The sequence below is a fragment of the Phaenicophaeus curvirostris genome, chromosome 17, assembly GCF_032191515.1.
Source record: "Phaenicophaeus curvirostris isolate KB17595 chromosome 17, BPBGC_Pcur_1.0, whole genome shotgun sequence".
NCBI lineage: Eukaryota > Metazoa > Chordata > Aves > Cuculiformes > Cuculidae > Phaenicophaeus > Phaenicophaeus curvirostris.
The window spans coordinates 7,012,121-7,026,419 of NC_091408.1; the positions used below are offsets into that span (position 1 = coordinate 7,012,121).

Here is a 14,299-nt window from a genome sequence, read left to right on the forward strand (position 1 = left end):
AGAAGCTCTGCAGTCTTGGTGAGCAATATAGATGCTAAGGCAGGTGAAAGATGGTGGAGCCTAACGGATGCTGCAGACTCAGACTGGTACTCAAGGCTAGCATTACCCAGAGCGAATTCCCACCTCTCTAAAGAACAGTGATAAACAGATCTGGAGCCTGTCCTGCCAGCAAAATGCGTTGCATCGTATTCTGCTGAGACCTAGCCTTCATAATGCACGCAGAAAATCACTGCTCAGTAATTCCACCAGGAAAGCAAGAAACGAAATCCAAACAAGATGAACACCTCCAAAGCCCTCCACATTGATCTGTGCTGATCAGTAAGAGCTGATGAATGAGGTGTAAGAGAGCAGGCTAGAGAGCTCCACACCCTCTCCTATGTGGTTCTCTGGACAGACATCGCTGAACTCGTTGTGTACAGGAGTCTTTGAGAGGGAATGCATTTGTGGATTTCATGCCTGTGAGCTTCATGGTTACCCCAGTATAGGCAGAATAAAGAAGGCTTAGAAATGTTGATGAAGTTAGTTAGTATACTGGAACATTCCTGTAGATTTCTAGAAGTTCAGAAAAACTGTAGAAAAATTATACTCCCTAGTAATTTCCAGCGCTTAAAGGCTGAGCTCACTTTCCAGTAGTGCAGCTGCTGTAAATTTATACTAATTAGCAGTAGTCTGGGCAGTAATTAATGTTTTGGTATTTGTATGCTTTTTTTGTTTTTCTCTTTAGAGAATTAGGGGGAAATCTCTTTGTGCTGCACATTGGATCTGGTAGCGGAGGGGGGTGTTTCCGTTGCCAATTTCGAGCCAGTTTTCCCAGCTATGAAGAGCACATTTGTAGAAGTGGAGCTCAGGTCATGGCTGAGGGCTTGAGCAGCACACAGATGCTGTGATCCCGAGCAAGCCCTAGTACCACCAATTCTCTCCACTGGATATTTTGTGTTTCTGGAGGTGATCTTGACACTGTGCACTGTCCAGATGGGGATGTGCAGGAGTCTAAAGGAGCGTGGCATGGTCTAAACAAAATTGCTGCTGTCACTCAGAGGTGGGTGAGATATGAGCTGCAGAAGCACCCAGATACAAGCTTCAGGATGATGGCACATCCATAAAGTATATCTGACCTGCAGGCATTGGTTTTGCCTACGCTGAAATTTAGCGATCTAGAACTGAGTTGCTATGTCTCTAATCTCTGTTACCTTCCCCTCTTGGAAATGACGAGGGTGACAGCAGCTTCTGTCCTTCTCTATCTGCATAGAGACCTTAATAACATAACCAGGGATGAAACTCATACATGTGTTGCAGAGTGGGAGGCATCATGCTGCACCGCTTCTTGCCCTGTTTGGTTTCAAAGGTCTTGTACTTAACGTGGATGAATCTGTCCGTGTTACCTGTTCTGCAGGAGGGCTGGAGACCCCGCCAAGGTCAGACTCACAGCGTTAAGCTCATTGCACATATTCCCTAGGGCTAAGAGATCTAAAAAGTAGATACTTGCATTAAGCTGGTTGTTCCCACTGTCTTTGTTATTGGTGGATGGGTAAGGGCGAGTCGATCTTGCTGTTGCAAGGAAGTGTCTTAGGACTAGACAAAACACCTTACTTTTAACTTCAAAAGGAGCCTGGGATAACCAGCACGGTCTAAATGTTGAATTGAAGGATGTGCAAGAAGGAAGGCTCCCATGCAAGCGGTTTGTAGCAAGACAGGAGCAGAGCCCAGCTTTCATAATTTCCCAGTTCCAGGACTTCCACCTTGTTTATTATCCGAATATTCCCCATCAACTTGGCTTATAAGCGCCACACTCCAAATAGGAGAAAAGGGAGATGTTACACGTGATTACGCTGGGAGTGTAATTGCCTCGTAGTTGGATGTCAGTGCCCTGCTACTGGAAGATAAGGGAGGGGTGACAGACCATGGAGAGGGACCACCTGCCTCATTGAGTACAGGCGCTCACAATTACAGGTGACCATGTAAATAGCCGCTTAATCCAGAGAGGTCCCCAGAACATCCACTGCATACGCTGCAGGCCGTAAAACACTTCCCAACACCCTATAACAAATTTAAGACCGTTAGTACAAAAGACCAAAAGCCACAAAAGCTCCAACATGCAGGAGAGATCAAGGGCATTGCCAGTGTCCCGGGTCCCGGCAGTAGCAGGGAAATTGTTAGGTGAAAATGTCCAGATGATCTTAGGAAGTGGACCATGGCCCACCCTACGGAGGAAAAGAAGAAAACCTTACCAGTCCCTGCCAAAACTGACCCGAGGGGAAATTCTTTCCTGAATAGAGGCCAAAACTCAAAGTAATTGCACATGTACTCTTTAAAAATGGATTTTATTTAGGAGAAACACGTTGTCATCATCATCCTGTAAACACGCCAAATGTGTGCTAAGGACTTCCCGCAGAAGGAGAAATGGAAAAGCTACAGAAATGCTGCAATGAGTAAGGTACTTCCATCCCACCGTAACCTGACTGGTGCTAGGTGGAGGTCTATCTGTAGATACCCCAGGTTTCTTAGGAAAAGAGGCATTACCCAGCTGGAGACGCTTTTTTTTTTCTCCTTCTCAGTCCCCAGACAGCTGTGATATATTGGACATATTCCTTATAATCAATCTCAGTCTTTCGAAAGCATGACAAAGCTTTTTGGTGGGTTTACTCAAGGTCCTGGTCTGAGGAGCCTTGCTATGGGTTGGTACATCTATCGTGGCTGATTTAGCACAATGCAGCTACTCTCTGCCTCCGATGAAATTCTCCCTGATGCAAAGGGCTTGTAAAAGTCCTAAGTACCACTTAAATCCAGCTGAAGGATACAGAAGGACTTGTTCTTAAGGCAAATTTGCTTCTGTTTCCTGCAGTCCCAATCCAGTCTCTCTCTTTTCCATCTCTGTTCCTTTTGATTCGACTTTCTGTTCTCGTTAAGGCAGTAATTGCAGTGAGAGCTATCAAGGCTGCACTTGAACTGTGTCTGTAGAAGCAGATGGATTTTAGAGCTTTTGCTAGTAAGACCTATCCAGACTAGAGGGCTGCTGAGTTTCTAGCCTTACTAGCTCTCTGGATAGAATTAAGAAAGGGGCTGGGAGGGACTGAATAGGCACTCACTTGGTCTTAAATACTTTTACAAAGCTGTGTGATGCTGAAGCCCCCCATTTCCACAGTGGAGGAGCCCACCACGGGATCTCAAAGTATTTGTCTTACTAGGTAATGACATTGTGAAAGATATCAAAGTACTCTGCTGTTTTACAGATAGGCTCACAATTTTTCAAAAAATGGTCCAAAGTTGCACAGAGGTCTTGGACTTTCCGTGTTTCTACCCAGTGTCTGAGATGCAGAGATGTTGCTTTTATGGGATGGAGGAATCAGAGCTGACATGACCACTCTTTTCAGGGACTAGGACCTTCTGTGAGCATGGTACGTGCTGCTGGCCCTGAGACTGCACAGCGTAATAAAGACACTCATGTCTCTATAGACGCCACCAAACCAGCTCAAAAACTACCAAACAGGATGAGCAACAACTCCTACTATCAGGGTTTCAAAAAGCTGTCAGGAATGCAGGCATTTGCATCCCACTGAAATTGAAGTGGGCAACTAACTCTTGTGATCTGGTCCCATGATTGTGTTGTGACAACGGTGGTGCACGCAAGAGACTAATATTTCCAGCTCCATGAGTGCTGCAGAGTGCTCCCAGGTGCAGCCATGGGACACCAGACTGAGTCTTCTGTAGGATGAGGTCTTAGCCCTGCAGCCTTGGTGTTTGCCATCAGCGGATCTGTCTTCCCTGCTCCATTCTGGTGACCTTGTCTCTGTTTTGGCTGTGCTGAGGAACGTCTCTGGCCCCAGGAGGGTGGCTCGCAGGCAGCCTGGGCAGTGCCTGCTGTTTGGAATTCAGCAACGTGCTGCTCCTCTGAAATCTGGTGGTTTCTGGTGTTTCCAGCGTGCCTGGCTGATTGCCATAATGATCCAAAACAGGGCAATTGGTTTAAGCAGCCACTCTTGAAGATTCATGCATCTTCCTGGCTCTGAATTTACTCTGGGTGGACATCTGGGGCCAGTCCCCTCTGATTTCATTCTTGGGAAGCTCAGGTAGGTATCTGAACATGCTGGACTCCCCAGAAGCTTGGGTTTGATGGGAACCTTTGCTGCAGGCTCCCATCTCAGAACTGGTGAGGAGGAGGCGTGCAGTCCATGCTCAGAGCTGGGTGCCAGCCCTCACACTTTCCAAACCCCTTCCCAGCTCCCAGGTTTCCCATGCAAACCCTCACTCATCCAGTTATTGCAAAAAATAAAGATTTAATGACAGTTAACCTGTTAAGGTTGAAGAGGCAAGCATTGCTGAGAGAGACTGTTGGAATCTGGTTTTTTTAATAGGATGATTTTATTTATATATATTTAGAAGGAGCAGGTTAAAAGCGAAGGTCAGCGTTAAGTTAAAGCGTGCATGAAAGAAATAAAAATAGCCCAGGTTGGACTAGGTGGGGAGAAGAGGAGATTGTGTTATTTCCATTAAAAAATGACATTTAAATGGAGGGTGAGGTTGAAACTTTGACAGGACTCTGTATACCTCCTTCAGAGATGCTCCTGCAGAGCCAGGGCAGCATGGTTTTTCCTCCCAATGATCACTTGTTAATTTGTGCGCTCATTTTGGGTGTGTGAAAAGTTCACAGAAAAGAGGGATCATGGAATATTTTCTGAAATGCTTACATCAAAATTAGCTCCTACAGAAATCTACTCTCCTGCTGGAGATTTGATTTGGGAACTAACAGTTGTGCTCCTCTTTGTTCCTCTCTGTGAGGAAAAAGGATATTAAAAGATGTGCTCGGGAGTCACTCGTGTTTCTTTATGCCACGGGGCATTAGTCTGGACTTCAATAAAGCTCAGTTCCACCGTGCTTCAGCACCTGCTGAGCCCCAGGGCCAGATCTGGAGCACGTTTATTGGGATGTGGGTCCCAAATCACTGCATGATGGGGCTGGGACTTTGCCTGTTCCCTTGGGGCTTGGCCTTGTCCCACACTGCTGGCTGCAAAGGGTCCGATGGGATGTAAAGGGCTGCTTCTCCTTCCAAACCCACTTGAAATCATGCCAAAAGAAGTTGTGGAAAGGCAAAAGATACGAACACAAGGGGGGAAAAAAATGCAACAAAACAAAAAAATCAAAAAAACCCCAAAAAAATCCAACCCCACAACAAGAAGTATAAAACCCAAACTCCCTTCCTGTTCTCCATGATTTTGAGTGGATGGTTTAGGTTGAGAAAACAGGTTGAGACCTGGTTTTGCTTAATGAAGTGGGGCCATCCTGCCGGTGTTGCAGGGCAGAGCCAGGTCCATCCCCACAGGCCCTGCACCCCAGGGCAGCTGAGGTGGCTGTAACCCCAACCTGACGGGCTGGGCAGAGCCCTCCCCAGGCATTAATAACCCAGGGAAGGTTTGTGCTGCTCTGGCCAGAACAGGCCTTGCTGCACACTGAGACCCGAGCCAGTCTTAGGGGTCAAGCTAATGTTGACACTGGGGCCTTTGATTGTGTTTGATTCATGTGCATACACCACTGGTAGGTCAGATGGGCTGTTAATCCCAAGTGCCTTCCCTCGGTAAAAAAAAAAAAGGAAAATGAGAAATAAGTTTAGCGTGTGACTTCCCGGCTTGATTCAAGGCTTGTGATGTGAACTGGCTGCGAGGTCTGGATGTTCAGAAATACGTTTCCTCTGTGATTTTTTTTTTTCCTTTTTTTTTTTTTTGGTAGCCTGGTGACTAAAATGCATTGGAGGGAAAAAAATCTCAGCTAGTGAGAGAGTTAAGACTGGCAGTAAGATGGTTGTGGCACTTTGCAGGGGAACTCAGACTCCCCAGAAAGCCGTGGAAGAAATGAGGTGATGTTGCTTTGTTGTTTGTATTTAATCTCGGGGATTGGATTATGGTTGGACTCGATGATCCGGTGGGTCTCTTCCAACCTGGTGATTCTATGATTCTATGATCTCTATTTTATCTCAGCATCTGGTTTGGCGGAGGAGGCACGCTTGGTGCAAAACTGTGTGCATCTCTGCTTGTTATCTGTTAATCTGTAGAAGAGAGTTTTCACCTTGGTTGAATGTGCATTTGTACGGGATGGGAAGGATTTTTTCAGCTGATAAAATGTATTTGGCGTCGCAAAAAGACATAATAAACAGTTTGTGGCTGCTCTCAGCCAAGACACAGTTTGTAGGACTGGGCTGCAGGGGCAAGCCCTCCTCGGTGGGTGATTCCTTTGGGGAAGATGGAGTTGGGAAATTTTGCCCCGGAGAGTCGCCCCAGGGGTATGTGGAGCTGTGGTGGGTCCCTCAGCACCTCTGTACTTGTCTGGAGATGCAGGGCTTCCCTGTCTACCTCAGCCTCGGCGTGTGCGGGTGGCTGGGAATGAGAAGCGGTCTGGGAGGATTTGGGAAGGGAACAGCCTGGGGAGCAAGAGTGGAGCTGGAGCCCGGGGTTGGGGGGGTGTCACCCCTTTTGGAGGCTGAAAATAGCGTCTGCCGGGCCCCAGGCTGGGGAGGCTGCTGTGGGCAAATGACCAATTAGGGAATCTTTGTCAGATTCGGGAAAGCCGAGATAAGTCTCTTTTATCAGCCTATAAAAATACCACTTTCACTTATCTGGAGCTACCTACGCCGCCCAGCTGCGGGAGCGGGGAGGGGGGAGCGGAGCCGCTCCGCAGGCAGAGGAGGAGTTGGGGATGTGCTTGACAGCGAGGGGGTTCTGGAAAATCATTTTCTGCTGGAGAAGGAGCTTTCTCCTCTCTTCCCCTCGGAGCACACCCGCTCCCCTTGCAGCAGCCTGCGCGGGGCGGGGGGAGCCCTCCACCCGCAGGGCTCAGCTCGTTCCTAATCTCTTGCCTTTTCTTTTTATTTTTCACCCTTTTCCCGGTGGCAGAGAAGCAGATTTATTAAGGCAACGCAGCCAGGAGCTCGGGTGGGTGCTGTGCCCACCACTCTGCTAGCACAGCAGACAAATACCCCGATGCGGGTGGGTAGGAGCCGGCTCTATGCCCACACGAGCACGTATATTCCCGTGTTTATATCGAAATATTTAAATCCACGCAGCCTTCCTCAGCCCATGGCCGTGGGCTGACGCGTTCGTGGGTCCCGGGTGTTTTCTGGCCCCCCCAAACGCGTTCTGCATCTGTTCATCTGCTCCTGAAGGCATCTCCGCCTGGATGCCCACACGCAAACAGAGGATCAAGACGTAGAGAGAGTGCTAACATGCATTCCTACTGTGGGAAAACATGCTGCACTTTGATTATTTTCCCTGTGGTTTCCAGTCTATTTGGGTTGTAGGAAAACAATCAGATAGAGTAGAGAGGGAGCGGGGGAAACCCTATCAGGCAGCCCAAATCAAGTCAATGTTTTCTAGGGTTTTTGGGGGGTGTTGATGGTGAGGAAAAATGTGGGGGAAAATACGATTTTCGTTAAAATACCTCAAGCAGGTTTGCTCAGGTGGGACGTCGGGGAGGGAGCAACGTGGAGAGGCAGCGTCTGTCTGTCCCTCGCTCCTTGTCCTCCCAAGGTCGAGGTCCTCAGGTTTCCCCTACACCCCCGCTATTTTTTTTTTTTTTTTGTAAAGTAGAACAAGGAAATCTGTCTGGCACGAAGTTAGAGCCTCTCTACGAAGCCTTAACCCTGGATGAGGGCATTCGCTAAACCTTGGCTGCCGTGGTGGGGATGGACCAGGGAGAAATCACCTCTCTTCGTGCTCGAGAAGGGAAAGGCTTGCACTGGATTTTTTTCTTGCTCCGCTTCTCTTTCGAGGAACAAACACGCGGGTGGGGAGCAAGACGCTGCCAGGGGGTGTCCCCGGAGCATGGGGTGACCCTCGGGGGGGGTGGGGGGTTCAGGGGAAGAGGCAGCCCCCGGGACAGCCTCTCCTCTCGGGGCCGGTACCTTTCGCACAGATTTGTTGGAAGGGTTTCCAAATTCTTTTCCAAATATAGCCCCGGGGCGGCCTCCCGCCTCCCCTGTGTGCCCTTCACGGCTTCGAGCCGCAGCCCAGGGACAACTGCGACCCCTCTTTGTGCCCCCCCGCCCCACCATGCCCAGAAACCAGGAGGAAACCCGGCCGGGGCGATGCTCCCACGAAAAACACGCGTGGAAGCCGCGGGTCCCACCCCGAGTGACCCTCGCCGCTGCCCCTTCGCTTTTCCCTGGTTTAAAGGAGGCTTTTGGGGAAAGGATTGAGATGTTTGGGTGTGTTCTTTCCTTCTGTCACCTCTAGCCCCTTCCAAAAGGACCTTCCCCACTGCTCCCAGTGAGGAGAGCCAAGGATTTCTCCTCCCACCCTGATCCCAAACCTGGACATTCCCACTCAAACTATCTCGGAGGAAAAGTGGAGGGGGGTCAAGAAGCTCCCGTGGTGATGGGGCACACACCGTTTAGGAGAGATGCCCCCCCATATTGCCATTCCCGAATAGAACCAGGGATTGGAGAAAGGAGGCAGAGCCCCAGGGGCTGGATACCCCGACAGGAGATCTCCCCAAGCACCCCCCACCGGGAGCCTTCAAAAATCATTTTAACAGCGATAAATGCGACACCCCCCCTCCTCTCCCTTTTCCATTATTAAAAGCTCCTCCTGGGATATTTCTCCCCCATCATGTTTTTATAGCGAGATCAAGGAGAAACTTGTTGCGTTGTGCTTGTATGTTTTTTTTCTTTTCTTTTTTATTTAATGAATTTTTTTTTTTCCTTCCAAATTCTCTTCGGGGCAAAGCTCAGCAAACGTTGCAGTTCTCCCGCTGCAATTAAGAGGGAGAGGGAGCGAGATCTTGATTGCTTCTGCTCGTTCTGATAGTTTCGGAGGTGGGGAAGGGGGGGACGGCGGGAGGGAATTGATTTTAGATTTCTCTTTTATGTCGGGTCTGGTTTCTGGTGATTAAATTTCTCTCTTATGTGGACTGAACCTAGGGATAACTGATTAATAACATGCCACTTGGCGCCAACACGGGGTCTCGAGGCCTTTAATCGGCAAGATGCACAAGAGAACAGAGAGAAACACAGAGCAGGACAAAACTCCACCAACTATTTTAGCCCGCTGGTCTCTGCCTCGGTGGATTTTTTTTTTTTTTCTTCATCTTTTCAGTATTTCCTGCTAAACTCGTAAACTTTATTTGATTTACAGCTATTTCATGAACCTGCTTAAACTAACATGTGTTCCGTCTTGTCCAACTGAATCATAAAAAACAATCTTGGATCCAAAGGAGATTTTTTTTTTTTTTAAAGAAAGGAGTTATTAATGACAGAAAATAGGCATTGTCTTCAACAGCGGCTGCTTCGGCCCCTGGAACGGGGTGGTTTGCAGCTCCTGCAACCGGTGCAAGAACCAGGCTCAGCTCTGCAGGTACCATCCGAGCTACCGGCTCCGCCGAGAGAGGCTTTTGCGTGGAGATTTGAGCGCTCCTATCCCCTGAAAATAATTATTCGTTGGGAATGAACGATTTTCAAGGGGACAGCACCCAAAACGTGCTCGCAAAGGCACCCACAGCCCCTGTGCTGGCAGCCTGCAGGTAACAAGTTTGTCTCCAAAAAATATATCCCAGCCAGGCACAAAATGAGCTCCTAGTAATTTCTTCAGTGTGTAAAAGTAGAATTTTCTGTGCCTACAACCGTTTACTCACCTAAATCAAAACACACAAGCTCGTACCCAGCACAAACGCTTAATATACGTGGAGCAGGTATAAATCTGGTTTACAAATCTTTTTCTGGAGGCGCCCATAGAAAATCGGATCCACCAAAGCGAATGCCAACACCAGCATCTACTCGCACGCAGATGCTCAGCCCCGTCCCCCACCTTTGTTTGAGTGCAAAAACTCCCCTGGAAAACCACCTGCAACCCCCAGAATCGGAGACGGGCAGCAGGATTCGGCCGAGGCCAATTGCTCGCAAATATCGCTGGTATTTCCCCGCACACCCGTGGGTTTCTGCCCCTCTGAAACAGAATTTCTGCTGCGCTTGTGGCCGTGGAGCGTGCAGGACTCTGAGATTTACAGGGGCAACTCCGTATGTGGGGGCCAGGGGTAGCGAAAAATACTCTGGTTTTGCATTTCTCTTCCTCTCTTGGATATATTTTTGCACTTAACAGTTTTTGAAGATAACAGAAAGGAGCTGTTTAGGTGATGTATGTAATCTGTATTCCCCCCTGATATTTTTTTGGGATGCCTGTGGCACCCACACGAACCCGAGTTAAGGCTGTTCCCATCCTTGGAGTGGGGCTGGGGGGCACAGCCGCCCCCCTGCCTCCCTGGGAGAGTCTCCGGCTCCTGAAATTTGTGGGTATCCTGTTTAATATAAGGAATAATATGGTCAGAGCTGCTCGGCCGGGCTCGGCTGCGCGTTCACTCTGTGTTATTTAGGGCAGGGGGAAGAAAGCGAACGGGGGCGAGAAAATGAGGGGAGAACGGAAAGGAAAAAAAAGGAAGAAAGCCAGACGGATTGGGAAGGAGGAAAGAGTGAAATAAAAATGAGTTGGAAAGAAAAGGAGGAAGAATTTTGGTGGGATTAGGGAGCGGTGCGGGTGCCTCTGGCTGCTCCCTCTCTTCTAAGGGCTCGCCTACGCGGGGTGGCCAGGTCCCATCCATCGAGGGGAGACACACAGGACAATTACAGGTGTCTTTTATGCGGCCTTTTTTTCCAGCGACTGATTCAAAGCTTTACAGTTTGGGCTCCTTTCCTTACTCCCCCCCACCTCCATCCATCCCGCCCCCCCATCCCCCTTCAAGGTCATTGCAAGATCATTTTCAGGGAAAGGCAGGGGCGCTGAGGACTTTCCCCCTCTTTCCCCCATTAGCTTTCTTCCCAGGGCGAGAGCGAAGGCCTTATCTGCTTTTATTTTCTCCTTCGGGTCGAGATAACAGCCCTGACTGACACCCTGTTTGGCAAGAGCAGATTAGCCTTTCCCTCTCCACCGGGAGCATCACTCACTGATCGGGGCAGGGAGGGGGATCCCATGAGCACCATGAGCCAAAAAATCGCTCGCTTGGCTCCCTGAGAGGGGGCAGGAAGAAAAATGCAGCCTAATTTCTCCTTGTCTCTGTGCCCACAGGAAAATTTGGGGAGCCTCTTCTCCCCTGAGCTGCAGTTAATTCTCGGGGAGATGCCTTTTAGGGGGCAGAGAGTGATCCCTCTTGCTCCAGGGATGCTCCTAGCTTGACTTTGGGACCCTCTCGCCCCATCTCTGCTTGCCATGTGGGAGGAAAAGTGGCCTCCATCCCACGGACACGTGTAGGAGGCTCTGAAGGACAGTGTCGTGCAGCTCTGCCCCTGTCCGGCTGCTGCTTTTTCATTTTTGTCACTGTTTTGAAGCCTGGAGTTCGCCTGGGAAATGAATGGATTGAAAGGAGGAGGGGGGACGGGTTTTAATCGCAAGAATTTTTTTTTTTTTTTCCACGTAGCCAGAAGGGCGGGAAAAAAAGGACACGAAACCACAAACTTTAAAAAATAAATGCTGTTCACCTGTAATTACAACAAAATAATTTTTTAAAAAAAAAAAAAAGACCCATGCAGGTATCTACCCCCGAAGGCTCGTCTAAGTATACAAATTCTAGACCACTAAATGTACGGGTTTGTAATGGAAATAATGACACGGGGAGAGCTGTATTGGAGTTTCTTTGACACAAACCTCTTGGTGATAAACCCTAAAATCAATGCAGTCAGTCACTGCTACCGTAATTTAGGAAAAGAAAAAAAAATCCCAACCCAAAACAAGTGAATGGACAGAAATGCTTCCAGAGAGGATGATTATTTTAAATACTTGCTTTCTCCCAGGTGTGTATTTTGCCTAAGCGGCTATGTGGCCAAGAAAAGGGAGTTAGAAATAAAAGGAGAGGGAAGTGGTCGGGGGAGCGAAGTACCTAAAAATGGAAGGGAAAAGAAAAAATAATCCCTGCTATGGGGGAGTTAAATCTCTTGGGGATGGGGGGGTAGGGAAGAAAAAAAGCGAGTTAAAAAGCCCCAAACGCCGAAGTGTGTCTGTTTTATAAGCCGGGAGGGCCAGCAGCTCCCCGTCCCTGGCTTCTCGGTTTGGTTCAGCCGCCCCAAGGAGATTTTAAAGGGTGTGTGTTTGGGGGTTGGGGTGGGGAGTGAGTTCATGCTCGGCACTATTTCTTTCTGCTGACACCTCGACCCCACTGCAAGCCAGCACCCTAGCCACCCCGCCACCCCCCCCCGCTCCTTCCTCCACCTCTCCAGGGTAAAATCCGAGAGGAGAAACCTGCAGGGCGAGTGGCACCCTCCAAAGGTAGCAATAGGGTAGAGACGCTGCGCCAGGCTCCGGCCATGTGCTCCCCAAAAACGGGGGGTGCCCGGGCCTGATCCTGCTCTCCTGACTGCAGCGAGGAGCTAAGCAACAGCGAGAGAGCTCGGGGTCCCCCCCTTGCCCAGCCACGCACCCCTCGCCCACCTAGGTAAGTGCCCAGGGTGTGGGGGTTTGGGTCCGTGGCTGTTGATGGATGGATGACCTTTATTTCTATGCATGTGGGAGCTTATATCTATCTATCTATCTATCTATCTATCTATCTATCTATCTATCTATCTATCTATCTATCTATCCATCCATCCATCCATCCGTCTATCTCTATATATATGTGTGTGTGTGTGTATATATATATATATATGGAGTATGGAAAATACGTAGCATGCACATATTTATCCTCTCGCCCGGGTTTCGGGGTTGTGCAAATTTTCAGACGCTCGCACCGAGCTATGTGGAGAAAGGCAGCAGCCTGATGCTTGTGTGCACCCAAAACCTGCGTGTAAACCATAGGTGTAATGTAAATATTCACGCGTACGGGTGATGGATGGGGCACGGGAGGCTTGAGCTTGCACTGATGCGCTTGTGTGAGCGTGCAGAACGGTCTCATCCTCCCCAGCTCCACGCACGTACGATTTGTCGATGTGCGTGTGTGTTTGTGTGTGGGTACCTACGCGAGCAGGCGCGGATATTCACGCGTATCTCTCCCCCCAAGGTACGTTCAGCCTAAAGATATAAAATGCGCTTAAGGAGCTGAGCGAGAAGGCGTCGTATGTGCGTGTATTTGCACACTGTGTGTGTCTCCAGACTCACACGTGTGTGCACACGTGTACAGACACACAGACGTGTGCTCGCCTCCCTGCAGTCCATTTTTCCCCCGTGCCGGGGTGTGTTTGGGGTCCAGCAGCACCGGGACCCCCGCTCCAGCCCCGGTCCTGAGCTCGGAAGCCGAGCGGGATGCGGAGCGGGCACAGGGAAGCGCATCCCCGGCTGCAGCCGCTTCGCGGTGGGGGGGGATTACGGGGAGGGGGGTGCAGGATGCGAGGAGAGGGGTTTATTTCTGATCCGGGGTGCGCCTTTGGCAGGAAGGTCCTATCCTGCTCTGGGCAGGCAGTGCCAGCCTGGAGAAGGCTTTGCAAAGTGCAGCATCATCCCCCGAGGAGATTTTTTTCCCCCCCTATTCCAATTATCTGGGGGGACCTCGAGCTGTGAAACGCTGCCCTGGGGCAAACTGGGGCAAGGAGGCTTTTCTCCCCTTTTCTCTACCACCTCGCTGGTCCTTTTTGCTCGGGCCCTGCCCTCCCCCGGTGTCCGCAGAGCTTGGTGGCCATGGGGACAGCTCGGCCTGGCCAAACCGTTTAAATCCAGACAGGATTTCTCCTGCCGGGAGGGGGATGCTGCAGCCCCCTCGGCCGGAGCAGGGCTGGAGGTCCCTGCCTGGGAACACTCACCCTCTGCAGTTTCCAGCTCCTGCAGGAACTTCTTGCTTTTCCTTAGGTGTTGCGCTTTATTTTCTCTCTCCCTATTTCTCCTCCTCCTCTTCCTCCTCTCTTTTTCTGCTGGAGGAAACAACGTTTTAGCACCGTTTTTTTTTTCAATCGGAATCTTTTAAGCGGCTCCGAGTACATCCCAAAATGCTGGTGGAGAGCTGGGAAACGCCGGCAGCTCCTCTGCGGCCACTGGACTTTGGGGGGTTTGGCTGGTGGGTGTGTGGTTGTTTTTTTTTTAATTCCCTTTTGTCAGTCTCTTTTGGCAAATTATCACTTCAATTTACTAGTTTCTTTTTTTTTATTTCTTCCTTTTCTTTTTCTTTTTCAATTGTTTAATTTTTATTTTTAATGAGAGTAATTAATTCGTTCCCAAAACACGCTCGAATCTGCAAATAACCAGATTATGTTTTACTATATGTATCCCAGCGTGCTCGCTTCCAGAGGTGCCTGAGCATCCATTGACAAGTTTCCTGCTCTCTATAATAATAATTTTTAAAAGAAAATTAATTAAGATGAATAATGCTAATACTGTTGGATTAACTAGGCTACTCCTGGTGTAGTGGG

General features: G+C 49.4%; 1 protein-coding gene across 2 annotated transcripts in view; it reads left to right on the forward strand.

Annotated features, from left to right (window-relative positions):
- TBX5 (T-box transcription factor 5) overlaps window positions 1–14,299 on the forward strand; it is an 83,598-nt gene that overhangs the window by 26,752 nt on the left and 42,547 nt on the right. The window contains exon 1 of one of the 2 annotated variants that reach the window (XM_069870938.1): window positions 11,651–11,761. The exons of the other annotated variant lie outside the window; for it this stretch is intronic. Coding sequence (XP_069727039.1) covers window positions 11,716–11,761 — 46 coding nt within the window. The 5' untranslated portion in view covers window positions 11,651–11,715. Of the gene's footprint in view, window positions 1–11,650; window positions 11,762–14,299 lie in introns of those variants that run through there. 2 annotated transcript variants of the gene reach the window in all.